Source organism: Balaenoptera musculus, chromosome 6, assembly GCF_009873245.2.
Source record: "Balaenoptera musculus isolate JJ_BM4_2016_0621 chromosome 6, mBalMus1.pri.v3, whole genome shotgun sequence".
NCBI classification, from domain to species: Eukaryota; Metazoa; Chordata; class Mammalia; order Artiodactyla; family Balaenopteridae; genus Balaenoptera; species Balaenoptera musculus.
In genome coordinates this window covers 40,648,659-40,676,627 of record NC_045790.1, presented here as the reverse complement: position 1 = coordinate 40,676,627, position 27,969 = coordinate 40,648,659, and the positions used below count along the sequence as shown (strand labels likewise).

The 27,969-nt window shown below is 43.2% G+C and overlaps 2 protein-coding genes across 4 annotated transcripts in view; one reads left to right on the top strand and one right to left on the bottom strand.

Annotated features, from left to right (window-relative positions):
• MOB3B (MOB kinase activator 3B) overlaps positions 1-9,274 on the bottom strand; it is a 241,175-nt gene extending 231,901 nt beyond the window's left edge. Inside the window, exon 1 of one of the 3 annotated variants that reach the window (XM_036855706.1) lies at positions 8,606-9,274. The gene's annotated coding sequence lies outside the window, so the exon portion shown is untranslated. The other 2 variants (XM_036855702.1, XM_036855704.1) reach the window with 2 other exon arrangements.
• IFNK (interferon kappa) lies at positions 3,285-3,994 on the top strand. Its single transcript, XM_036855707.1, has one exon. The coding sequence runs from the start codon at positions 3,285-3,287 to the stop codon at positions 3,909-3,911; it is 627 nt and encodes a 208-aa protein (XP_036711602.1). The 3' UTR covers positions 3,912-3,994.
• Positions 9,275-27,969: the final 18,695 nt, after the last annotated feature.

Here is a 27,969-nt window from a genome sequence, read left to right as displayed (position 1 = left end):
ATGAGGTACACGCTATAGGAGGACCTATGAATTACTCCTGTACCTAAAACACTCAGAACATACCTACTTCTTCAACCGTGGACTCCTTAAGATCATGGACTGTACCTTATCCCTCCTTCTTCAAGACCTAGCCCAGGGATTGGCATGTGGTAGATGCTAAAAATACAGTTTTGAATAAATGAGGATACAATATGGAATGACAACAGAGGGAGGGAATATGGGGTGAGGGGGATAAGATGACAAAACTGTACATGGCAGAAAATACAGGGACCTTCAAGACGGTTGACAATAGCCAAATCTCCAGCCACCTCCATCAACCACGGGCAGAACCTCTTAGCACAGAAGGTCAACTGAACAATCTCTTAGCTTGGTTAGTACGTTTGAACTGTCTCAAGCACAAACTATGCTAAGCACCCTGGGTGGGTGGAGATGGGGGGCACACAAAATTGGGAGATCAACACTTACACAATTATTTACTTTACAAAGCCAGAATTAAGGAGGACAAAGCACTGTAGAAGCCCAAAGAGGAACAAGCAGATCTAACTGCGACAATTCAAAAAGCTTTAGGTATAAGAAGTTAAGTGAGGTATGTAAGAAGGTCTGGCCCTCAGAAGAGATTTGCATTTTATAAACTCTGTGTGTGTACGTATGTGCAATAATAAATATATGTATTTTATGTATATATATACATAAACCTATATTTTTTATATGCAAAGTTGTAACAATACTACACTGAACTCCCACATAGTCTGTATTATTCATATCAACTGAATTAGAACTGAATCTCAGAGAAAATTCACATCTCCTTTTTAAAGTACCCTAGAACGGAAATGTTTACATAAATAAAGTAGTATTGATCCTATTGCAGATGTATAATATCTCTTTTTTTCAATATATTTTGTTTGAAAAATAGTTTGCCTTATTAAATAAGAAATACTTGCTGCCTATAGAAAACTTAAAAAATCTAGGTAAATAAAAATACAAAACTAAAAATCACCCATTATTTTTCTAGTCAGAGATAATGACTCAATATTTGTAGCATATATACTTCTAGATTTCTTCTGTACATATATGCATATGTTTATATTTAACAAATCAGACTCTGTATACTACCACGTAAGCTTGTTTTTAAGCTACAAAGTGTATCCATCCAAGTAACCAAATATATTCCCACAACATAATTTTTAATGCTTGCACAGACGTTTTCTACGGATGGTTTACTCAACCAAGTACCTACTGCTGAACATTTAAATTGTTTTCAGTTTTTTGCTGTGATGAACTTCCTGACAGCTAAGTCCTTAAAAGACATCCATCATTATTTCTTGGAGATCAACTCCTAGAGGGAGAATTGCTGAGTCAAAGATTATGTACATTTTTAAGGCTTTTGATACATAGCACCACCTTGCTCTCCAGGAAGTTTGTGTCCATTTATATTCCTGTGTAAAAGGGCCCATTTTCCTAATTATTTTTCTAAGTTAGTCATCCCACAAAATATCTCTGTGAAATCAGAATTTATACAGAGAGAGCACATAGAGTAACATTATGTAGTAGGTTTTCTTCTCATAGTAAACCAGTCCAAAAAGCCAGGATTTTAAGATGTCTCACTTGTCTACAATTAGCCTTTGGTGTAGCCAGCTAATTTAGACACAAACATTTTAAGCAATTTTGCAGTCCAAGTCTGCCATATTTATGGAACGGTGGTTGCTTACCATTCTAAAATGATTTTATTGAAAATTAATGAATTTCTTTTTTTAAGGTGGTAACTAAAGCTAGCCTTATTTAATGACATCCCATTTCACATTCCTGGAGAAAGAAATTTTCTTTGACCAAAACCAGAAGAAGGTTATCTGGTCAAACAGGGTGAAAACCATAAGTGGTGGACAGCCATTATTACCACAGTAATACTGATCCAGGTGTGAATTAGCTTGGCTAAAATGGGTGATCACCTACTCATATACCTCCTCAAAAACAAACAGGAACAACCAAAAAAAAACTTTACAGCACACAGAACCTCTAAACAAGAAGGAAAGACAGCTAAGTTAAAGTTTTAAAATACTGTCTAAACCATATCTAAAAGTTAAAAAAAAAAATGCATGATACTACAAGAGAGAAGTTAATGAGGCAGAAAAATATTCCCTGATATACAACCCTCTGGAGGACTTCTAAGAAAGAGATCAGATCATACAAAATGCTATGCGGGGGTGGTAAGCACTGGTTCAGGTTTAACTAAAGGAAAGGATAGTTGGAGAGTTTCAACATTTCCTAATGGCAACAGAAAACTAAGCTGGCCTAGTCCGTTCTGTGATAAGTGCCATGCTCAACGACCCACTCTGTTTTTCATCTTTTTTGAGGCCCAGAAAAATCAAATAAAAAGAGAAAATATCCAAACATAGAAGCTTAATTTAAGGACTTCCCTGGTAGCGCAGGGGATAAGAATCCGCCTGCCAATGCAGGGGACAGGGGTTCGAGCCCTGGTCCAGGAAGATCCCACATGCTGCGGAGCAACTAAGCCCATGCGCCACAACTACTGAGCCTGTGCTCTAGAGCCCGCGAGCCACAACTACTGAGCCCACGTGCCACAACTACTGAAGCCCAGGCGCCTAGAGTCCGTGCCCCGCAACAAGAGAAGCCACCGCAAGGAGAAGCCCAGGCACTGCAACGAAGATCCAACGCGGCCAAAAATAAAAATTAATTAATGAATTATTTTTTAAAAAGCTTAATTTATCAAGATTGGAAACAACCTAACCTATTTTATGTTCTAGTGGTCTTGCAATCAAATAATCAGAGTTATTTTGTCAACGTCTATGATTAACTCAATGAGAGAAGATGTTCGGCTACAGGGTCAGGTACAAATATTTCCTTGGAGGATTGCTCTCTCTTGTGTAATAGTGTTAGGTGAGCAGGTGTATAGAGTCCCAGTTTTCAATGCTTTCTGAAACAGTCTGCATCAGCCTTGTTCTGATGATTCTATAGTACTGGGATGGATCATCCAGGCACCTAAGATAACACAATGGTAATGCTTTGCTCACTTCTCTGAAAAAAAAAAAAAAAACAAACCAAGATTGCATTCCCAAAGTCAATGTAGTCAGCCAAAGTCAAAAAAGCCTCAGAGGCAAAGGGGCTGAAACCGTGAGTACCATAAAATGACGAATGAGAAAACTCCTCCCCACTGAAGATACCCAGGTGTATAAAAGGCACACGAAGTAATACTTAAGACCTAAAACCTCACTCACTGTCAACCTTGAGTCTTGTGGATTTTTCAGCTAAGGGGGCGAGGAAAAAAAATGAGCGCCGAGCCTGATGTGATTCGAAAGTGCACGTGGCCAGTGTGCCTCGTGGGTCTGTTCGTCACCGGCATCCTCTCTCTGGACTGTAGCTTGCTGGATGTTCACCTGAGGAGAGTCACCTGGCAAAACCTGAGCCTTCTGAGCAGGATGAGCAAGTCGTTTCCTATAGAGTGTCTAAGGGAAAGCAAGGCTTTTGAGTTGCCCCAAGAGATCCTCTCACACACCCAGCCTCTGACGAGGGACATCAAGGAGGCCTTCTATGAAATGTCCAGACAGGCCTTCCACATCTTCATTCAAGACACCTTCAAATCCACTTGGGAGGAGAAACACCTGAGACAAGTCCAAATCGGACTTGATCAACAGCTGCAATACCTGGAACAATGCTTGGAAGAAGAGGAGGAGGAAAACGAAGACATGAGAGAGATGGCAGAGGATGAGTGGACACAGTCAGGAGCTCCGGTCCCCCAGCTGAGCAACCTAGAGCTGAGGAGATATTTCAACAGGATAGACAGGTTCCTCAAAGATAAGAAATACAGTCACTGTGCCTGGGAGATCGTCCGAGTGGAAATCAGGAGATGCTTCTACTTCTTCCATAAATTCACAGCACTACTCAGGAGGAAATGAGGTATAATCTTAGAATTCAAATTCCATTTCTCTCCCAAATCTCCTTTTCCCTCTCTTCCTCCTTCATCTTCTGTTTAAGGATTACTGTGCTACGCCAAGGCTCCCCTCTGTTGGATTGGTGGTGGTTTAGGTAATGTTCACCGTTTCTGAAGTTTGGCAGCCACATGCACCTGTCTAAAGAAAAGTGATGCCAACCACCTCCTGGGTGACCAAGAGTCTTGTTAGGAAGTCCTGAAGACAGTTTTAAAGGAGGATTCCCCCTCCACCTTCTACTTTCTGTTCCTCTTTCCTTTCGCTCTTTCGTACGTGCTTTGCTCTATCTCTCACCTTTGAACTCCACCAAAACAATGGCTAGAGGACACGGATCAGAGAATATTGCAAAATGTTACACCTCAATGACTTAATCCTCTTGTTGCCAAGGTTGTTTATTCTAGGAAAGTTTAGCATGTTTAAAAGAGCTTATACACGCTCCCATAGAGTTAAAACCCTTCCTGTCTCCCTACTGTAAAAAAAAAAAAAAAAAAAAAAATGAAATTTCTGGCCCATTTGCTTCTCAACTTGGTTTGGTTAAAATGATACAAAGTTTGTGGCTTGGTATTTTATTATTTTAAGAGAGTGAAGATCCATGGTGATATTGGATGGTTGAATTAGATGCCTATGATTTAATGCAGAGAGCATTGTTCATTCCTAATGCATACTGTGTGATTTTTACATCTAAAGGCATGGAAAATGCTGCAGAAAAGTTTAATATCTGCCTTTCATTGTTTTTTGTTTGTTTGTTTTGTGCCTGAAATGAAATGCCTACAGTCAGACTATGGAAGAATTTCAGACTGGATTTTCCCAATTAGAAAGCCACTTTCTATTTGTTAAATAAATTTAATAATACATGACACTTTAATAGACTTTATCTTTTTGAAAGTTATTTTGTACCTAGATTACCCAGCTTATTTACTTAAATTTTCTTGTGTGGTCCTTCATCTGTATTAATTCACCTTCTAGCTGAAATGAATCTTCTCTTCCTCTCTCTCCCCTACCCCATTTCAGAACCATCTACCTTCAAGCAAGAATTAACAGAGATTGCGGCTACCCAAATGTATCAAAGAGGGTGAAATGTACCCGGTTCAGCTCTTGGAAGGCTTCTCCTGCTATTACTTTAACAGCACGCTGCTAAACTGTTTAGATTCAAGATTCATCCAAGTACAGGGCTCCGACAATGTAGTCAAACTGAGAAAGTCTTGTGATAAAATTGAGGCAAATTCAGTCCAAAAGTTAGAAGAAATGTTTAACAGCACAAGAACTAGTTGTGGATCATGGTATACGGGTTATCAGTGGAAGGATCAGACAATAAAATGAGTTAGTACAATCCATTTAGAAAAAACTCATCAGTAGTAGTTCTAAATTTTAAAAAAGCATTACAAGCTATAAAGGAGTTAGGGCATGCAAGCTACTGAGCAGAAAGTATACACTTAATATTTTCCATGAATTTCTCTAATAATGCCTTTGCATGGTCTCCCTTGTAACTCTACTGGGACCGTGTCAGTGACTTCAGCAAGTGATGGTTGCAGTCTTGCTAAATGTTTGCAATGCAAGAAGGAAGAGAATTGACGCTTCAAGTCAATAAAGATTGTCTGATTGTACTGGCAGGGGCAGAAGTCAGAACAGGATGTTTTTATTAAGAGCACCACTAGTCAGAAAAAGGAGAACACTCTCACTGAAAAATAGGTAAGGACACAAACTGGCACCATCACAAAGAAATACTAACAGGCAATGTGAAAAAATGTTTAATCTCATTTATGATTAAAGAAATTCAAAAGAAGACAATAAGATACTCCCCTCCCACCAGTACGGCAGAGATAAAAAAGAGTGATAATATAGACTATCAGTGGGGTATAGGGAAAAAAAAACTCCTATGTATTGATGGGGAGAGGCTAAACTGGCACAAGTTTCCTACGGGACAATATGGCATCTTAAATATCCTTAAAAAGTACATTAACTCCCTAGACCTGGCTATCCTATATCCAGAAATTTATTCCAAGGAAATACCTGGATAAGACTGTTTAATGGAGCCTTGTTTATAATACCCCTCCTTCCTCTGTTTTAATTTTCACCTCTCTGTATTTTCTGTTTTTTTCTACAATGCTGGGAAGGGTTTTCTTTTAATTCTAAAATTAAAGAAACTGTACAAGCTTATCTTTCACTGCAATTACCCTGTTTTCCTTACTGGAGCAGACTGGGACAGACACTGCCCTTTCACTTCGTTAATGATGCCTTTAGACACTTCTTGAGCAACTCAGGTCCTTCTTGTTTTTCTCCTGCTGCTGCTGCTGCTAATTTCAAAGGAATCCTTCCTTGGGGATCATTTTCGTAATGAAATCTTTGTAAAGTACCTTCCGGTGCTTCAAAGATTTTGCTTTCTTTCTTTTGTTGGTCCCACTGGTAATATTCAGAAATCACTGGAGAAAGTGCTCTATGTGTCCACTCTCCTGACTTAGTCTCCTTTGTTCTTCTTTATTAAATGGAAGCTCAAAAGTTCTAAGTCCAGTAAAGGGAAAACTTCTGGAACTGGGCAGAGGCCAGTGCACAGTTTCTACTTAAAATGCTTGAGTGGGTACATCGGTCACGAGTGTTCAGATGGAAGCTTCCTCCCTCCCCTGTCTTGGGGCAGGGATCAAATTGTGGAGGATAAAAAAAGAGTGTAGTTGAGTCTCCTTGGAAGGGGACTGATTGGGTGTCAGTCACACAGAAAAAGCTGACAACCGCAGTATATGTAAGACTATGTGCAGGTATAGATTCCAACAGGTGTACAGACAGTCTCCTCTCAGTCTAAGCGACTCTAGGGGCACCAGCTGGGGGCCCTGCCCTCTCAGAGTGGCTACTGTGTTTCGGCCCTAGTTCTTCCCCCGCCCCCCCCCCGCCTCCCCCCCGCCCCCGAGGTATAGTTGATTTACAATATTATATTAGTTTCAGGTGTTAAGTCCTAGTTCTTTAATAATCCACAGTCACTAAGAATAAGCACCATGTGTAAGCAAACAACTTGATAGGAAAGGCAGAGAAACAGGGCCACTATAATCTCACAGGCGCACTCACAGGGGAACTCTGTCCCCAGACACCGATTCACAGGGCCTGGGTATCGTGAACTCGGCCCTGGCAGCGTCTGCGCTGGGTCCTCCGGGTCCGTTTTTCCTAAATGCCGAGAGGGGACCGGGACTTTACACTTGGAGCCCTATGCGAAGACAGAACTCCAGGTTCATTCTGGAGGGAGCCACTTCACTCCTGTTTCTAGAAAAAGTCTCGAGGCTTCCTAGGTTATTTGCATATCTCCATTCTCTTTAAGGCGACTCGCCTGCCCTTCGACCCCTGGAAACTCGCAGACCTCAGAGCCTTAGAGCTGTCTGCCTACCAGACATGCCCTGATCCCGTCCCGCCGCCTGGCAGCGGGCAGGCCACACGCCTTTAGGCGGAGATCGGAATCCACTGGAACCCACCAAAGGACACCCCGGATTGGGGCGGAACCTCGCTTCCACTCTCTGCCGAAAGAGGCACCCATCTCGACCTGCGCTCTTCGGCGCGCTGGGGATAAGACCTGAGAAATGCGCCCGGGGCCACAGGCACCCGAGGAGGCGGGGAAGGAACAACTTTCCCTCCGCCCTCTAACCGCAAGGCCCGGGTGGGGCGGCCCCGCTGGGGTCGGGCTCCTCTCCTTCCCCAGGCGGGCTCCCGGGCGCGAGCTGGCCTGGTAGCTGGTGTGGAGGCCGGGGGAGGAGGACCCGAGGGGCTTCCTTGTCTCCCGAGCCCCGCCAGATGTGAGAGAGGCAAACAATAGGGGAAACGCGGAGAAACAAAAGGCTATTCGCCACGATCTCAATCGGCTCTGTCGCGTGGTCCCTGCGGGGAGGACGTCTGGGAGGGGGTCAGGAAGGTGGGTGAAGGGGGATCTTGAGGAGTTTGGGGTCTCTGGTACTTACTTGCCAGGCGCCGGGAGTCGGCCCTTTACCCTTCCAGAGGGGTCCAAAGGCAGGGAGGGGGCAATTAAAGGAAAGTTGAAGGGTTTCCACCTTCTTCCTCAGTGCAGGGAAAGGGAGGGGCTGGGATTCCAGATATTTGACAGTTGTTGGCCCAGGGGTTCGGCAGGATTTGTACGTCCTTTTCACACCCTCTCCCTCCAAGAAGCATCCACAGTCCCCGGGGCGACCTCGCCGACGGAGCGGAGTTCCCCTTCGCAGCCCCGAGCCGAGCCTCTTCCTTCAATATCAAGACGCCCTAAACGTGGTCCCCCTGCCCAGGCGCACTTTTGTAAAAGTTTGTCTTCCCGCCACCCACTGCCCAGCACGGACCCTGCAGTCATCTGCAACCCGGGATGGATTCGGGGACACACTTGTACCCCGAAGGAAGATCGATATTTTCGACAGACCTTTTAAAATCAAGGCCCCGGAGCCCGGGGTGGACTCTCGTTCACACCCGGGAAGGGCGCGGGAGGAGCCGGCCAGAAGCCAAGACGCGGGCAGGGGTCTGACGCGGATTCCAGCCCCGGAAGCCAGCGAAGGGCGGGCGGGGAAACGGGGTCCGCCGCCTCCCGCCCTCCTGTTGCACCCGCCCCCAGGTGCGCCCCGCACCTCTACCCTCCTGAGCGCGACCCGGCGCGAGCGGCCGCGGGCTGCGCCACCTCCCCCCGCTTGACGCGAGCTCTCACTCACCGTGGGGTTTCTACCTTCAGCCCCGGGGCCCTGTCGGCTCCCCGCGCCGGGGCAGCTGCAGGCGGCGCGAGAGGAAGAGGATGAGCTCGGGGCAGGAGGGGCGACGCTCGCGGATCCAGCGAGGGGCTCCCGGGCCAGCGCGCGCGGTCTCAACGAGCGCGCGGGCGAGCGAGCGCGGGACTCCAGCTGCAGACGCCGCCGCTCCAAAGCGGCCCCCACCGGCACCCGGCGCGCGTCTACCATGCGGAGGCGCGTGCGGGGACCCCCTGGCGGCCGCCCGCGGAATGGCAGCTCCGTCGGAAAGCAACGTCAGGTCACCTTTGGGTCAGCTTCCCTCCGGAAAGAGCTGGGGAATGGACAGTCTGAGCAGGGCTCCCAGCCTTGCGGAAAAGACATTGACCCTGTGGCCAGGGCGGGGAATTGGATATCAGATCAGAAAGGATGCGTTCTGGGTCCACCATGGCCACATCCAAGACACCTAGAGAGGGGGAAATTGCTCACCTTCTCCAGGATTTTCTGACTTGTTGAAAAATGCTGTGGACTGCCCGACTGAGGAGAGCATTAATCATTGGAAAATACTTTGAGATTCTAGCAAATTTGCTAGAGCAAGCTGGGAGTAATGGAAAGAGCATGGACTTTGAAGCCCAACCCACAGCCTGCCACTTTCTATTTGTGTGATCTTGGTCTATGACCTCTACCTTGTAGTATCTACCTTGCAGGGTGGTAGTAAAGGGTAAACTAAACATAGAAAGTATTCCTAGTTCATTGTAGTAGTCATTAAATATAAGCTTCCTGAGGAAAAGAATGAGTCTTCCACATCTTTTAGTTCCCCGTACGATAGCATCTTAGTGCACATTGATTGAGAAGTACCAAATGACTAGGTATTGCATTTTACAGTTCTTACTACACACTTTAAAGAAGTATGGAAATATATTGAGTGGAAACTAGAATACACAGAGAAAACATCCCTCCCCCAAAAGTTGTTTCCACAACTACCAAGTGAGACCCTCTAAAACCACACTCATCCTTTGCAATATCAAGTCAATTCTGATATTATAAGAAATATTTAATAAATAGTCATGGTCTAATGATATCAACCCTGGATTAAATGATTTAATTCTGTGTCATTTGGCAATGCAAAGATAATGTATATTGTGAATATAAAACTCAAACAAGAGAAGAAAAAATGGTCAGATACAAAAACCCAGCCACTAAGCAATGTTTCCGTTCATTGTTGAGTCATGCAGTCTCGTTTCCAAATTGTCTCAAACCCCATTCACTGCTTTCAAGTTCCTTTTGTCCTTGGGCCCCATGGCAATCAGACAGCTCTTCATCATCCATAACAATTAGGGTAGAAGTGTCTCTTAATTACTCTAGTTTACCTTTAATAGTCCTTCTCTCTTACTCACTTGTCCCTCATTGGGAAGAGGCTGTTGCCTGCCCAAGAATTCTCATTACGTGGTCTTTTCTGTTCTGTCAAGAAGAGAGGAAAAATAAGGCTTCCTGTCTCAGAAATTAAAGTAGAACATTGAGATCCAACTTCTGCCCTCGAAGATAGGGTTCAAGCTCCAGCGCGCAGATGAGCAGGGCATGTGCAGGGCAAAGAAGGCATTGGATTCTAATCAGTAAGCATTAATGGAAGGGTCTCCGCCTCTCTCTTTGGGTTTCAGCCTTGCCTGTAGGGAAAAGAGAACTTTCATCCCACTTCATCCCCTTAGTGGCCCCTTCACTGGGGAGAAATGGTGAACCTGGTGGTTGGGAGGAAGCCTTCATTATATCCTCGATAACTTTCACCAGTGAGTGGGGTCAATCTAATGAATCACATCCTATCTCTCACCCACCCTTGATCTGGCTTCCCTGCCTGTGACCTGGTGGCTGGAAGAAGATGGCTCAACCTTCAGAATCTGCTCTGAAGGGCCAGCATTTTAAATTCAAGCCTTCTTTTGTCCTGTTTCTTAGTCTATTCAGGCTACTGAAACAAAATGCCATAGGCTGGGTGGCTTATAAATAGAAATTACTTCTCACAGTTCTAGAGGCTAGGAAGTCCAAGATCAGGGCACTGGCAGATTCAATGTTTGATGATGGGCCGTCTCCTCATAGACATCTTTTCTCTGGGTCTTCACATGGCAGAAAGGGGCAAGGAAGCTTTCCCAGGCCTCTTTTATAAGGGCACTAATCCCATTCATAAAGGCTCTGCCTTTGTGACCTAATCACCTCCCAAAGGCCCCACCTCCCAATACCATCACCTTGGGGGTTAGAATTCAACATATGAATTGTGTTTGGGGGGACACAAACATTCAATCTATAGCATCTTGGGCTACATCTCTTCTCCAATCTGGCTTTTATCAGAGCTCTGTATTGTACAGCAAACTGGCCCCATCATGATTTGAAGTAGATATTGTTTCCCACTGGCTATTATTCCTTATGTGTATGTGTCTTTGCTTGTTTGGAAAAGTACTCTGAAGGAAAAGAATGGGGGAGGGGGAGGATTCAGATATCAAAAGTTCACCCTCACTGAATGGATCCTCCCTGTCAGATTTGCTCACACTGCTGTCTTCTCCCAACTCAGGGAAGGGCCAGTCCAAACTTTCAGTTGCTTAAGGCCCCACGGAATCTTCTTTGACTTTTCTCCTTTTCTATTCCACCTCTAATCTATCAGAAAAACTCATTGGCTTTATCTTCAAAAGATATCCAGGGGCTTCCCTGGTGGCGCAGTGATTAAGAATCCGCCTGCCAATGCAGGGGGCATGTGTTCAAGCCCTGGTCCGGGAAGATCCCACATGCCGCAGAGCAGCTAAGCCCGTGCGCCACAACTACTGAGCCTGCGCTCTAGAGCCCGTGAGCCACAACTACTGAGCCCACGTGCCACAACTACTGAAGCCCGAGCGCCTAGAGCCCGTGCTCCACGATAAGAGAAGCCACCTCAATGAGAAGCCCGTGCACCGCAATGAAGAGTAGCCCCTACTCGCCGCAACTAGAGTAGCCCCTACTCTTAGTTGCTGCGCTCACCACGCGCAGCAACTAAGACCCAACACAGCCAAAAATAAATAAATAATTAAAAAAAAAAAAAGATATCCAGAAGCAGACCTCCGTCCACCACCTCCACAGTTACCACCCTGGTCCAGCCACAAATGCCAGCAGCCTGGAACACTGCAATATCTTCCTACCTGGTCCCTGTGCTTCCTCCCTGCCCTGTGTTTGTTTTATTCTCAATACAGCCGCCAGTGTAATTCCCTTAAAATGTATGTTGCATTTCGTCACTCTGCTACTCAAAAGCCTCCTGGACCTTCCTTTCTTACTCAGAGTAAAAGCAGCACAAAGAAGCACTCCTTTATCTCTGACTTTGTCTCCCATTACCTTCCCCATAACAAATTCCACTCCATCCACACTGCCCTCTTTGATTCCCACAAATGCCAGGTGAGCTCCTACCTTTATACTTGCTGTGCCTTCTTCCAGGAACACTCGTTACTCAGAAACTTCACGGCTTACTACCTCACTTCCTTCAGGTCTTGACCAGAAGTCACCAGAGGGCCCCCCTTTCTGCTCTATTTAAAATTACAATCAACTGCCACCCCCAACACTCCCTCTCCACATTCCCTGCTCGAATTTTCTCCATAGAATTTATCGCCATGTGATGTACAATATATACACTGCCTGTTTTCATTTTCTATGGCTGCTGTAACTAATTACCGCAAACTTGGTGGCTTAAAATAATACAAATGTATCTTACAGTTCTGGAACTTAGAAGTCCAAACTTAGGTCTCATTGGGCTAAATCAAGGTGACAGCAGGGCTGCAATACTCTTTTAAATCTATAGGGGAAAATCAGTGTCCTTGTTTTTACTAGCTTCTAGAGGCCACCCGCATTCCTTGGCTCATAGTCTCTCTTCTCCATCTTCAAAACCAGCACGGGCAGGTCAAATCCTTCTCATATGGCATCACTCTCGTCTTTCTGCTTCCTTTCTTCTACTTATGGGGAAATGACACTGAACCCATCCAGGTAACCCAGGATTATCTTCTTTTTTTTTTTTTTTTAATTTATTTATTATTTATTTATTATTTTTATTTTTGGCTGTGTTGGGTCTTCGTTTCTGTGCGAGGGCTTTCTCTAGTTGCGGCGAGCGGGGGCCACTCTTCATCGCGGTGCACAGGCCTCTCACTGTCGCGGCCGCTCTTGTTGCGGAGCACAGGCTGCAGACGCGCAGGCTCAGTAGTTGTGGCTCACGGGCCTAGTTGCTCCGCGGCATGTGGAATCTTCCCAGACCAGGGCTCGAACCCGTGTCCCCTGCATTGGCAGGCAGATTCTCAACCACTGCGCCACCAGGGAAGCCCCAGGATTATCTTCTTATGTTAAGGTCAGCTGGTTAGCAATGTTAATTCCATCTGCGACCTAATTCCCCTTTGTAGCGTAATGTATTCACAGGTTAGGGAGATGAGGATGTGGACGTCTATGACAGCAATTATTCCCTCTACACACTGCCTTACTCTTTCCAGTAGAATATAAACTCCATGAGACAAAGATTTTTATTCTGTTTGGTTTATTGCTCTATCCCTAGACCAGCTCAATAAAAGTATAGAAAATGTATAGATACTTGCTATGGACTGAATTTTTGTCACCCACTCTGTGCCCATCTCTCCCCCCACCTACCGCCCAATTCATATGTTGAAGGCCTAATCCTCAATGTGGTAGTATTTGAAGATGTGGTCTTTGGGAGATAATTAGTGTTAGATGAGCCCTCATAGTGAGATTAGTGGCTTACATGAAGAAAAAAGAAAAGACAGAGATTGCTGTCTCTCTGCCATGTGAGGACAACAGTGAGTAGGGGCCATCTGCAAGACAAGAAGAGATTCCTCACCAGGAATCAAATTGTCTGGCACTGTAATCTTTGACTCCTCAGCCTACAGAACTGTGAGAAGTAAACGTCTATTGTTTAAGTCATTCAGTGGTATGGTATTTTGTTGCAACAGCCTAAACAGACTAATACAGAACTCAATAAATATATATTGAAATAATTAATGAAAAGACCTCACTGTAGGCATTGCAAGTACTTAATATCTATTAAGCACCTACAATATGCCAGGTACTTGCTAAACACTTTACATGGAATATCTCATTTAATACTCAGAAGATCCCTATGTGGTAGGTACAGGTGAGGAAATTATAGACTAGAAAAGTTTGAATTAACTTGCCCAAGGTCATGTAGCTAGTACATCATGTAGGCAGGTTTTATAAATTTATTTATTTATTTATTTGGCTGTGTTGGGTCTTCATTTCTGTGCGAGGGCTTTCTCTAGTTGCAGCAAGTGGGGGCCACTCTTCATTGTGGTGCGCGGGCCTCTCACTGTCGCGGCCCCTCTTGTTGCGGAGCACAGGCTGCAGACGCGCAGGCTCAGTAGTTGTGGCTCACGGGCCTAGTTGCTCCGCGGCATGTGGAATCTTCCCAGACCAGGGCTCGAACCCGTGTCCCCTGCATTGGCAGGCAGATTCTCAACCACTGCGCCACCAGGGAAGCCCTGTAGGCAGGTTTTAGACTGGGCAGTGTGACCGAAGCCCATGGCCGTAACCCTCACACTCTCTTGCCACTATCACATGACAATGGGCAACCCTGGCTATTGCCCTCGAGATGCTTACAATCTAGTAAAAGTGACTAGAGAAACACAAATAGCAATAGCACTAAAAAAAGACTATGGGGAGGTGGGTAGTGTAAAACAGGCCAACACGATTTTGTGGAGCATAGAGATGGGATAGATTCATTCTGGGTGGAGCTGATTGTAGGGAGCTTCAGGGAGGATGTGGCATTTGAGCTGCACTTAAGATGGTGGACCTTGCTGCAGTCAGATGGAAAGGCTGTTTCAGATAGAGGGAGCCACAGCAGTAAGGACACAAGAAGGGAGAAAATGCTAGGTGTGCTCTGGAAACCAAGATACATCTAGTTTTCATGCAGTTAGAGGATAAGGGCTGGGATCCCGAAAGCTAGGCTAGAGAGCAAAGGGATTTAATGATATCTGTTAACAGTTCTTAATGAAGAAAAATTACCTCAAGGAGCTTCCAAAGTAATGTCTGAAGCTGTAACTCAAAAGGCAACAAGTAGGAGAGAAAAATGAACTTCCCGTTGAGCATAATGTTTTCATTAGACTGTTAATTCTGTTTGCTGCCTTATAAAAGGGCAATCATGGACCTATAAATCTGAGTCCAGGGCACAGCCTCAAATATCTGAGACTCAAAAGGTTCTAAAAGAGGGCAAAAATGGATAATGAGAGCAACCGGCCATTCCTGACCTCCGGACAAGTATGGTTTTCACCACTTGCATTTCACAGATAAAGTAACGAAGGCTAGAAGGATTAAGTGACTCACCCAAGATTACACAACTAGTAAAATTGGGACATTGATTCTGTGTCTCATGACCATTAGTGTTCTGTGTGTCCTGATACCTAAGTGGAAAAGGCCACAAGGGTGCATTTGTCCCAGATGACGTCAGCTTTTCGGCTGTTTCAGATATTCCTCTCCAGGTTCCTATGGGACAAGACTGAGGAATTTGGATGGGACCACTCATGAATCTCACTTCCAAGCTTTTCTGGGAAAAAGAGAGAAGCCAGGATCATCTGAAGGATGAATTATAGAGAGACAAGGTGCATGGTAATTAAGAGAATAGTCTTCAGAGTCTGAAAGATCCATATTAGCTGTGTCTAATCTCTCTGAGTCAGCTACTGCATTTTGTAAAACGGGGTAAGCAATATAAGTAATCGTATGGACTCAGTGAAGGGTTGCATGTAATGTGCTTGGCAGAGTGCCTGTCACTGTAAGTGCTGACAGATAAGTGCTCGAAAACACTACCTTCTTTTCTTTCCAGCATGTCGTTCTCACATCACCCTCATGTAGCCCCTCCCCCATGAGGGTTAGAGATCCCAGCACCCAGCATGTGTTATATTCCACACTGAATCCAAAAGACTCCCTGTCCCTTGGGATGACATCTCCTGGAATTGGGAACAAAAAGAGAATATTTCTGGTTAGGTTGATACAGGGTGAATAACATTCACATTCCTTGCTCAAGTCAGTGCAACTTATTTTTCATTTTCAGTTCACACTTTAGACATTCCTGGTAAGAGGAAAGCCCTGCTGGTTTTCAATCGCGTGTGAGGAAAGTCCCAGAAAGATTCTGTTGCCAAACCACTTCGTCACAGCTTCCTCTGAGAGGGTACCAAAAGAGCAAAGGGATATCGGTAAGGTGTCACCATAGCAACGTCATAACAGTCAGATTGCAATAGAGTAAAAATGGAGAAAGCATGTTTGCCTAGTCACTGATGAACTTAGACGCATAATCATGTTGCTCTGGAGAGCAGTACTCAGAGTTCAAGGGCTACTCCAGTTAGATCTGGTGAGAGGTAAAATTTTGTGAAAATTCTATTCATTTTGGCTGAGTCTGATTACCCAGTGTCATTGTGCCACCATCTGCGATGATTACAGGCAGCTTACTAACAAACGGTAGATGTTCTCAGAGTCTTTCTTTTCATCCCAAGCAATGACAGTTTGCAAATCTAAGTGTCTATGTAACAAATCAAAAGTAAGGAGCACTTCCGGCTTACCTACTTTGATTTTGTTTTCAAAATTCTGACTAGTCACAAGGTTGGAGGGATTGTCTCAGAACTTTGTGGGATCTGTAATACTAGCATTTATGTTAATGAACTTTGGGTCCTAGAAATAAATGTGCATGGCTCCTCCTAAGCACTGAAATAATGGTAATTCAAACAATGCATATATTGGGTTGGCCAAAAAGTTCATTCGGATTTTTCCATACTATCTTATGGACAAACCCAAACAAATTTTTTTGGCCAACCCAATATTTCAAGCAATTTCAAACCGTGACAAGAATGCATGTTACACATGTTATCTTTATAATGACACTAGATGTCTATAGTCATTTTCTGTGAAATCCACATTAGACCAACCCCATTTTATAGGAGTGGGACTGAGGCATAGGAAGGTCATAGTTTGAGGACTGGGAAGAACCTATGATAATGTTCAGAGTTATATCAGTGCAGCTGAGACAATGATGCAGTTTGGAATCATAATGGACAATTACCTGCAACTCTATATGGAAAGAGTGCGTATCCTTTCCTAAGTCGTTTTAAGATCAATTTTATTGAAAGGAGACTGTGATCTTTCTTTCTCGTTTTAAGATCTGTTTGTACTTTTCACAGTGACCCAATACTCTTTCAGATCTTCCTAATAGACTGTGGGTTTGGGGTTTTTTAAATCATTTGTATCTTGAGTGAGGGACTCTTCTTCTCAGGAGATAAGCTTGATGTTTTTTGCTCTGGCCTGACACAAGCCAGGTGTGGTACATTTGTGGTTGGCCTCAGCACTTTGAGTAATTGAGAGGAACTGTCTCACCATTAAACAGGTCAGCTTAGATATGATCCAAGGAGGGAGAGTTGCCAGGAGCACCAGCATCTAACATAGTCTTATCTGAAGACACCGTACATAGTCTGGATCCCCAAAGTCAATTTAAGAGTTAGATTTGAGTACCTTTCTCAAGTGGGAAAATCAGACTGTTGTGTGCTCAGTGGATTTGGGAAGTTGTGCTCTCACAGTAATTCATACAAAAGGGCATAGGAAGATAGAGAAGAGGCTGCTGTGTCATGGATGCTTCGAACTTGATCACACCCCCCCCTTCCCTCTTCCAAACAGGAACATAGCAAGGGTCTCAAATAGACTTTCTCTTGAAGGGGGGAAAACACTACTGTACCTTTGTGTTCAGTGCCTACCCACTACCATGGCTGATAAGTCAGTCATTAACTCCCAACTGCCCTGTATGGCAAACCAAGAAGCCGTTTGTGACTATTCAGCTCTCCTTGCATATCTGTGCAAAGAAATGAAAGAAGTAAACTTTCTACTGTCAAACTGAAGGTGCATGGAGGAACCTCTCCCAACCAACCCCTGCCCTCCTGGCATAAAAAATAAACAAGATTTTCCTTTTTACATCATAATTTAGGCAAAACACAAAAGTGAGGGCCTCACTCATCCTGCCCTACGTTAGCCCCCAGATGTTTTACCTAGTCAGGACCCTATTTCCTCAAGATTCCAATTAGATACGATACACTGTTCAATATTAATTTCCTCCTAAGGAGCTACATCAACATTTGGAAAGCCCCTTGGGTTGAATAATTATTTAATTTCTGAATGGCCTCCAGCCAACCTCCAATGTGATCGTTTTCATGTCCAATGATATGAAAGAGACTTGCCCTGGGCATTGAACAGCCCTGATGATGCTCTTCTGAGGAAACACATCTCTCTGGAAGGTTTTCAGGAAAGTTTCATTTTAAACTGTCCCTGAGTCTTATGGCCTAATTCTCAGCAGAGTCCCTGCTGGATAATTTCCTTCCTTCTTTTATTTATTCTTTCCTACTTCCCTCCCCCTTATCCCTCCCTCTTCCCTTCCTCCTTTCTTTCTTTCCCTTCCTTCCTTTGTTACTTTGTTCCAGAGAGGATTTATGGCAGCTAGGTCACTCAGCAAGATTTCCACCCAACGTTCCAGACGAACAAATCTCCTTTTTTATAAAACTGAATTACACTTCCATTCCCTTTCCTTGGCTTTTTGCTTTCCTGCGTTCTTTTCTGTTTATGTCAGCAGATGCTAAATCAGGTTTTCACTTGAAGTGGTTCCTCATTGCTACTCAGATTGGGGGTACAGTCCTCACCGGAAACCCAAAGGAAAGCACAAGTGAAGAGTTGGAAGGACCTTAGAGCTGGTTTGCCTCAGTGTCTAGTACAGCTCCAGAACTTTCACAGGAGATGGAGGGCAGGGGATTCACATTTACTGAGTGCCTATTATGTGCTAGGAGCTGTGTTGGGCATTTTCAATTATATTAGCTCCTCTTACCCTCACAATGACCTTGGATGGTAGGTCTGAGTCCGCTTTATATTGGCTTTTCCTCTTTCTTCTCTCAGTCAGCCTGCTCTCTCATTCCTGCTTCTTGCAATCACCTCCCAAATAAACTGACTGCCCTCGAGTCCTTGTCTCAGGCTCTGATCTGGGGGAGATCCAACCAAGATCCTTGGGTTCCTGGTAGACTGGAAATGAAGACCATCTTGTGTGCTGATTAGTAAGGGAGAAGGTTATCGTTGTGAGGTCTGTAAGAAAATAGGCTAAACCAGAGAGAGACCGTGAAGCAGAGTAAACAATTCCAAGCCAGAAATTCTATTAGGAAAATTTCCCTTAAGTAGAGCTTTCTTTGTGAAAATCTATGCAACGTGTTCATACAACATGGCTGGGAGACAATACATCAAAACACTAACTGCTTTTCTCTTCTGAGTAAATCTTCAATAGAAGTTCCCCCGATTATCCTCACTTCTCTTTATCTGTCAGTCTTGACTGCGCCCTGGGGGATCTCAATTCCCATCATTGGAGATAATGACCTTTTTTTCCTGCTCCTCACACCAGGTAGAAGACACAACCATCATTCTCTACCTGGAAGGTAGCACAGCGTGTTAGTTAAAATAAGTTGTGGGCAATAGAGGCAGGTCAAGTTCTCGTCAGCTGGGTGACTAAGTCTAACAGGTGTTGCTGCAGAAACAATCTTCCAAATTCAGTGGCTTAAAACTGTAAGGTTAATGTCTTGCCCATGCACCATGCTCATGCTGGGTGGATGGGGGTGGGTGAGGGGGCTCTGCCCCCGTGGCTCCCACTGTAGGACCGAGAATTTCCAGAACGTTAATGGTCACTGTGACAGAGTGAAAAGGAGGCAAAGCTCACAGTGGTTTTCTTACCTTCCATCTGAAATCGACACACGTCTCTGGCTCAAATTTCATTGGCCATTCGGGTGGTCATGCCTGAGTTCCACGGAAGGGGAAAGTACTATCCAACTTCTCGGTGAGAAAAAAGAGAGAGAGAGAAAAAAGCAGAATACTTGTGAGAAGTGTCTATCACATTTGGACAATCATTTAACCTAAGTTTCAGTGTCCTTGTGGTGGACCTTGGGGATACTCTATCTCCACGGTCGTTGTGAGGGTTAAATGAGAAATTGGCACGTAACCATTACTCAATAAATGTGGCTTATTTGACCATGATCCTTTGTATACCTGAAATATAGTATTAAGTTTTACTGCAAATAATAGCAAGTTCTTTAACCCTTTTCCATAAATTGCATTTTCTAGTCTTTAAAAATGATTCCTGTGCCCTTTCTCTGAATTTCTCCAAGTTCTGTCTGTTCTAAGGTGTGGATTCTAGCACTGTGCTCCCAGCATAGAAAGGACCTCACTACTACTAAGAAATGAGAAAGTACTTTTTTTTTCTTTTTGGAAGAGGAGCTATTCAAATATAAAATGATGATCACTGTATTTATTATTTATAGCAAGTATTGTTCTAGAACGGAGATGAAACTCTGCATAAGTTCATTAGAACAGTATGGGTCTCATTAGAAAGAACATATTTTTATGATGCTTGAAAAACTCAGGCTGGGAATGAAGTTACTATAAAAGGATGGGCTAAAAAAAAAAAAGTATGGGCTTCTTTGGCCAGTATGTTATTACAGTTTCAGTGGAACCATTATCTTGTCAACAGAACACATGGTAAAACCTGCAGGGTCTTCCTCTGACTTCATGAGAGGGAGTAGCCTCTGACTTTCCCTAGGGAAGGCAGGGTCCTGGTAGGGTCTGAGCAAGGGCCTGAGGCACAGGCTGTAATCACCCCCCGCCCCCCAATCCCTCATCATTCTAGCTTTTGGTTTGGAAAGCCGGCATTTTGGGTATCTAGTCATGAGACTTTCTCATTTTCCCACCCCTCCCACCTCCCCCCCACCTCTTTTTTTTCACATCATGGCCATCGACTCCTACTTTTATAAGGTATTTTTTATTCTGGAAGAATTTGGGCCAGGGACTCTTTCTGTTCAGCAAATGGCTTGGCTCACGTGGACTCTGGGGTTGTTTATGTTTTTAGGACCTGCTGTTGCGAAACCCTAGTTTATGTTATGTAGCTGGGTTGCTTTAACCAGAATGAATTCATTTGCTCAAGTTATTTTTAAAATGTGCTTTTTCCTTAGCTTATTAGAGAAGCTCTAGTCTCTTGTTTGTGTGGGTCTAGGCCAGAAAAAAATACCGAGTCTATTGATGGAAGCCAGAGAAAATGTCTAGCCAAAGTGAATCAAGGGAGGTTCTCAGCTTTGAACAGAAAAGCCTCTCCTCCCTGAATGCTAGGTTGAAATACTGAGTGGTGCTGGTCCCGGGGCTGAAATCCTTGATGCTTCCAGAACTGAGAAGGTCCTGCAAATGAGTCTCAAACTGCTCCTACAGGTGTGTGGGAGGGGGCTTTCAGGTGGATATCCACGTGGCAAGAAACAGCTGCTGCAGCCGGGTGGAGCCTCCACCGTCCAGCAGCAGGGAGACTGCTCGAGGCGGTGGGGCTGTAGAGACACAAGCCCTCTACCTCCTCGCGCCACATGGGCTTATTCATCAGACTACCTTGGAAACATCTTTTGTGCGTGCATGCTTTTTCTTTCCTTCTTTCCTTTTTTTAAAAAAAAGTTATTGAAGTATAGTTGATTTACAATGTTCTGTTAATTTCTGCTGTACAGCAAAGCGATTCAGTAATATATAAATACACACATTCTTTTTCATATTTTTTCATTATGGTTTATCACAGGATATTGAATATAGTTCCCCATGCTATACAGTAGGACCTCGTTGTTTATCCATCCTGTATATAAGAGTTTGCATCTGCTAACCCCAAACTCCCAATCCATCCCTCCCCCTTGGCAACCACAAGTCTGTTCTCTGTATCTGTGAGTCTGTTTCTCTTTCATAGATCAGTTCATTTGTGTCATATTTTAGATTCCACATATAAGTGATATCATATGGTATTTGTCTTTCTGACTTACTTCACTTAATATGGTAATCTCTAGGTCCGTCCATGTTGCAGCAAATGGTATTTTCATTCTTACTTATGGCTGAGTAATATTCATATGTGTGTATATATTTACATATATATATATATATATATACATATATATATATATATATATATGTATATATATATACCACATCTTCTTTATCCATTCATCTTTTGATGGATGGTTAAGTTGTTTCCATGTCTTGGGGCTATTGTGAATAGTGCTGCTATGAACATATGGGTGCATGTATCTTTTTGAGTTATAATATTGTCCAGATATATGGCCAGGAGATGAATTGCTGGATCATATGGCAACTCTATTCTTAGTTTTTTGAGGAACCTCCATACCGTTTTCCATAGTGGCTGCACCAATTTACATTTCCACCAACAGTGTAGGAGAGTTCCATTTTCCTCCACACTCTTTCCAGAATTTGTTATTTGTAGACTTTTTAAAGATGCCCATTCTGGGGACTTCCCTGGTAGTCTAGTGGGTAAGACTCTGCGCTCCCAGTGCAGCGGGCCCAGGTTCATTCCCTGGTCGGGGAACTAGATCCCACAAGCAGGCCACAACTAAGTCTGCATGCTGCAACTAAGACCCGGCAGAGCCTAAATAATAAATTAAAAAAAGAAAAGGGCTTCCCTGGTGGCGCAGTGGTTGAGAATCTGCCTGCCAATGCAGGGGACACGGGTTCGAGCCCTGGTCTGGGAAGATCTCACATGCCGCGGAGCAACTGGGCCCGTGAGCCGCAATTACTGAGCCTGCGCGTCTGCAGCCTGTGCTCCGCAACAAGAGAGGCCGCGATAGTGAGAGGCCCGCGCACCGCGATGAAGAGTGGCCCCCGCTTGCCACAACTAGAGAAAGCCCTCGCACAGAAACGAAGACCCAACACAGCCATAATAATAAATAAATAAATAAACAAATACTTTAAAAAAAAAGAAAAGAAAAAGGTGGCCATTCTGATCGGTGTGAGGTAGTACACACATTGTAGTTTTGATTCCTTGCAAACATTTTATTTCACAACTGGTTTTTACATATAACTCTTTAGGACATAGATTCCTACCTTTGAGGGGAATCAGAAACCCCTCTGAGAATCTGATGAAGGATATGACCCCACCACCCAGAAAAATATACATATGTACAAACTTTTGCTTAAAATGTCAGTGGTATCATTTGGGATAACACCCAAGAACTGCCAAGAGGGGTCCATAAATCCCATTGCTTCAGAATTTGGAGAAACTTCAAAACTGAGATTAACGGTATGTGGATACCATTCATTCTTTCAGAACTTGCTGAGTTCCTGTTTCATGGCAGGCACTATGCTGGAAGCTGGGGACACAATGATGTATAAGACAAGGACCCAACCTCGTGTGTGAAGCTCACAGTCTAATGGAGACAAACAAACCCATGATAATGGTGATAATAATGAGTTAAGTGTTTTGCTAGGCCTATAGGCATAGAGACCTACAAGAGCCCTGAACGAAGGGTAACTAACTCAACATATAGTTAATAAACGTATTAAGTGCCAGGAAATTAGGTGTAACCTAGTGCACAGACATGGTCCTTGCCTCAAGGAGCTTAAAGTCTGGAGGCTCTAAATCCAAACTTGAGGGAAGGGACTGGAAAAACAGGACACCAGCCACAGGTAAATCCTGACGGACAAGTAAGTTCATCCAGGTGAAGGGCGTGAGTATTCCAGGCAGGGAGAGCAGTGATGAGAGGAAGGTGGGTGGGGAAGTACAAACTTCATCAGGGCCCCTGAATGAGGGGATGAGTGGTGAGAGAGAAGGGTGGAGAGGTTTGCTGCGGTCAGATCCCAAAGGCCCTTGTGCTTCACCCAAGGATGGCAGGCCTTACATTGTGTCAAAGCTTGTCCCGGAGGGTTTTTTTTAAAGCAAGCGAGTGAGGTCAAAGAGGAGATGATATTAGAAAGATCACTCTGCCTTCTATGGAGAAAACGGATTGGGGCGGGGGAAGGGCATGGAAAGGAGGGTGGTTAATGGGTGAAAAGATCAGAAGTGGGGAGCTGTTGATTTAATGTGGATGAGAAATAACGGCAGTGGAACTAGAGCAGAGAGATTTGAAAAACAGGGTGAATCGTCCGGATAGTACCTTTCATGGCCTAGAATAACCTTCTCCGTGGGCAATGCTCTGCTCTGTGCGATCACGCAGTGATGGGTTCACACTAATAAAATAATCTGGCTACTGAGGTGGTATCACCTCGAATCACAGCTGTAGAATTGTTGTGGTTTAAAAATCAGATATGGGAACTTTATATTCAGTTGCTTAATGATGCTGATAATGACACGGATACCATTGACAACAGCTGCAACTAGATTTTATTGTTCACTTGCTCTGTGCCCGTTACCCTTTCAGGTGTTCTGCATGTATCAACCCACTTATATTTTCAAACAATCCTATGATGGAAGTTCTTTTATTCCTATGGAATAGAGGAGGATATTGAGGTAGCACAGAGACGTTCAATACCTTGCCCAAGGTCACACAGCCAAGAAGTGGAAAAACAGGGATTTGAGCTTTGAGGTCTGGTTCCAGGACTCACGCTCCTATCAACTCTACTCTCTGCCTACAATGACAGCTATAGTGTCTTTTCCCATAAAATTCAGTATGAGCATTAAAACGGAGTTTTTCAATTTGCTCTGAACACTGTAATCACAAACAAAGGTTTCCATGCCACTCATGTCCTCTAGAAATGTAGTAGAAGAGGTACATGAAACAAAAAGCTGGGTGTGAACGTTTTTGCAGATTCAGGTTCCAAAGAACAGAAAAGCAGAAAAAACAAACAATGGTGTTTTAAAACAATGAATGCTGTTTTCCTTTAGCCACAAGGGAGTTTTAAAACTTGACAAATCCATTCAGCTTTCAAAGCATTCCACATTCCCCACCCACAAGCAAATGCCAGAAGGTGCCAGTTTGAGCCAACTCTGAGCTCAGGAATGATTTTCCAAATACTGGATCGGATTTCTTGAATGTCCACGTTCCACAAATGGATACTTACCATTGTCCTAATGGGTCTGATGACAACTGCTTAGCAATTTATCAAGCTATTAATTTAAAAAGAACATTTCAGCAAGAGATGAGATAGTGAGACACAAATGCAGAAACAGAAAATGACAGGGTCTTACTACTTTGAAGGGATTGAAAATCACTGCCTTAAGATCTTTGAAATTTTAGAGCTGGGTCGTGCATAGGCTGAGTTTTAATGGACTCTCTGGGGGAAAAAAAGCTTCTGATTACAAAAAGAAAGCAACTTCCTTATTTTGCAAGAACTAATTTTTTTGGAGAGGACAAAGAAAATAATATTTAATAAACTCATTATATTCATTGAAGTAACTTTTTTAAAAGCATGCCCTGTGCCCAATACAATGCTAGACACTGAGATACAAAAATGAAGAAGACATGTATCTTGTTGTCTAGCCTAGTGGTGGAGAAAGAGAAGCAAAGAAATGGTATAATAGACGCAACAAAAGAATGTACTAAGAAGTTAGAAGTAAGACAGTGAAAAGTGAGGTTAGAGGGATGAACAGAAACTGTGTTGCAAAGATTTTGGACTTAAATTTGTGAGTGATGTACAGCCACTAAACAGAAGTGATCATCAGATTTAATTTTAGAAGGATCATGCTGTTATCAATATGAAGAATGGGTTGCAGAGGGGAGACATCAAAGGCAGGATGAGTTCCAGTCTTCATAAAAATCACTCCACTACATTCTGATACATCCCTTTCTGTTCTCCAATCCATTTCCTTTTATCCCCCAGACACATGATTTAGAAATTATCTAATCTTTTAAAAGTGCTAGTTAGTTTCCAACTATTTGAGGTTTTCCCAGATATCTGTTATTGATTTCTAATTTATTTCCACTGTGGTCAAGAGAACATACTTTGCATGACTTGAATCCTTTTATGTTATGGAGACTTGCTTCATGGCTCAGAATGTGGTCTATCTTGGTACACATTCCATGTGCTCTTGAAAAGAATGTGTAATCTACCGTTGCTGGGTATGGCTATGTCCTATAAATGTCATTTTCATCAAGTTGGTTGATAGTCTTGTTCAAGTCTTCTATATCCTTACTAAGATTTTTTTTTCCTGTTAAGTCTTTCATTGAAATTGAGCCTATGCATAATCTAGCTCTAAAATCTGTGTCTTCTTATTCTATCAAACATTGAAAGAGGTTTTCAAATCTCCAACTATAATTGTAGATTTGTCAATTTCTCCTTACAGTTTTATCAGTTTTTACTTCAAGTATTTTGAAGCTGTTTTTAGGTGAACAAGCATTTAGGATTCTTGTGTCCTCGTGCTGAATTTGACTCCTTTAGCATTATGAAATAATCTTTATCCCTGATAAAGGAATTGCTCTGAAGTCTACTTTGCCTGATTTTTTCTTAATTTTTTTTTATTGGGGTATAGTTGTCTTACAATGTTGTTAGTTTCTACTGTACAGTGAAGTTCCCTGTGCTATACAGCAGGTTCATATTAGTTATCTATTTTATACATATTAGTGTATATATGTCAATCCCAATCTTCCAATTCATCTCCCCCCCTGCTGCTTTCCCCCCTTGGTGTCCATACATTTGCCCTCTACATCTGTGTCTCTATTTCTGCCTTGCAAACTGGTTCATCTGTACCACTTTGCCTGCTATTAATATAGCCGCTCCTACTTTCTTTTGATTGGTGTTAATATGGTATATCTTTTTCTACCCTTTTACTTTTAATCTGTCCTTTATTTTCAACATGTGTTTTTTGTTGGTAGCATATAGTTGGAACTTGTTTTTTTTATCCAATCTGACAAGTTCTGCCTTTTAATTGGGGTATTTAGAATATTTATCTTTAAATCTCTTGAAAAGATAATTGACTGTTTAAGCAAAAATAGTAAGTGTGAAGCTTATAGCATATGTAGATGTAGAATATGAGGCCCCAACAGCACAAAGGCAAGAAGAGAGAAATAAAAGTCTTTCATTGTAAGGTTCTTAAACTGTACGTCATGTGGTATATCACTTGAATGTAGACGGGTATGTTAAAGATGTATATACTATAACCTTAAAGCAACCACTGAAATAAAAGAATTACAACTAATAAGCCAACAAAAGCCATAAAATGGAATCATGAAAAAAATACTCAATCTAAAAGAAAGTAGAAAAAGAAGAAAAAAAGAACAAAGAACAAATGGAACAAATAGAAAACAAATAGCAAGATGATAGATTGAATCTAACCATATCAATAATTACATTAAATGTATATGTTCTACACACCCTGATTAAATGGTAATGATTGTCAGATTAGGTAAAAGAGCATATGAAACACTCATCAGGTACTGAGCTAAGTACCTTACATAGTCTCATTAAGTCCTCTTTTTTTTTTTTAAATTTATTTTTATTTATTTTTGGCTGTGTTGGGTCTTTGTTGCTGCGCGTGGGCTTTCTCAAGTTGCGGCGAGTGGGGGCTACTCTTCATTGCGGTGTGTGGGCTTCTCATTGTGGTGGCTTCTCTTGTTGTGGAGCACGGGCTTTAGGCGCATGGGTTTCAGTAGTTGTGGCATACGGGCTCAGTAGTTGTGGGTCGCGGGCTCTAAAGCACAGGCTCGGTAGTTGTGGCACATGGGCTTAGTTGCTCCACGGCACATGGGATCCTCCCAGACTAGGGCTCAAACCCGTGTCCCCTGCATTGGCAGGTGGATTCCCAACCACTGCGCCACCAAGGAAGCCCTCATTTAAGTCCTCTTAACAATCATGAGGTTATCATCGTGTCCTCATTTCAAATATTTAACAAATGAGCCTCAGAGAGGTTAAGTAACTTCTCCAAGTAGCAAAGCAGGGAATCACACTTGGGCACTGCAGAGTGCTAGTAAGCCTGTATGTAATACTTGCTTCCTTCCCCTCCCTCCAATTCAACAGCATTGAGTACCTGCTACATGGAGGAACTGTCCCAGGAGCTGTGCCACAGGACAACTCTGATAACTGTTTGGGATGAAATCCAGCTTAACCAACTGAGTGACCACAGGCTATGTATAGTACTTCCTTAAGCTCTAGTCTCCTCATTTGTAAAATGGAATTAAGCATACCTGCCTCATAGTGTTGTTGCGATGATAGATTCAAGAAAGTCCAGTGGATAGTGTGTGTCACGTGGGGGTGGTGAACTGCTTTTGGTACTTTAACCTGCACCCTGCAGATCACACAAGAAATATCAATTTGTACAATTCCATGTAAAAACCAAAATAGTATTAGAGAAGAGTGACATTCACTGTCTTCCTGTTTGACCTGCTGCATTACAGAAATAGACCATAGAGGTCTCATTTTTAATTTCCGGCATTATACGAAGTCTGGGTTTCTTCTTTGAGAATCTTAGCAATGCAATGAATCAGTCTTCTTCTAGAGAAACCTTTCAACTCAACTATTACATTTATGAATTAATTTTGTTTTCCTGAAGTAAAAGTGTCAATCTTATTTGTTTTCCAAATTAAGGGGTTTAG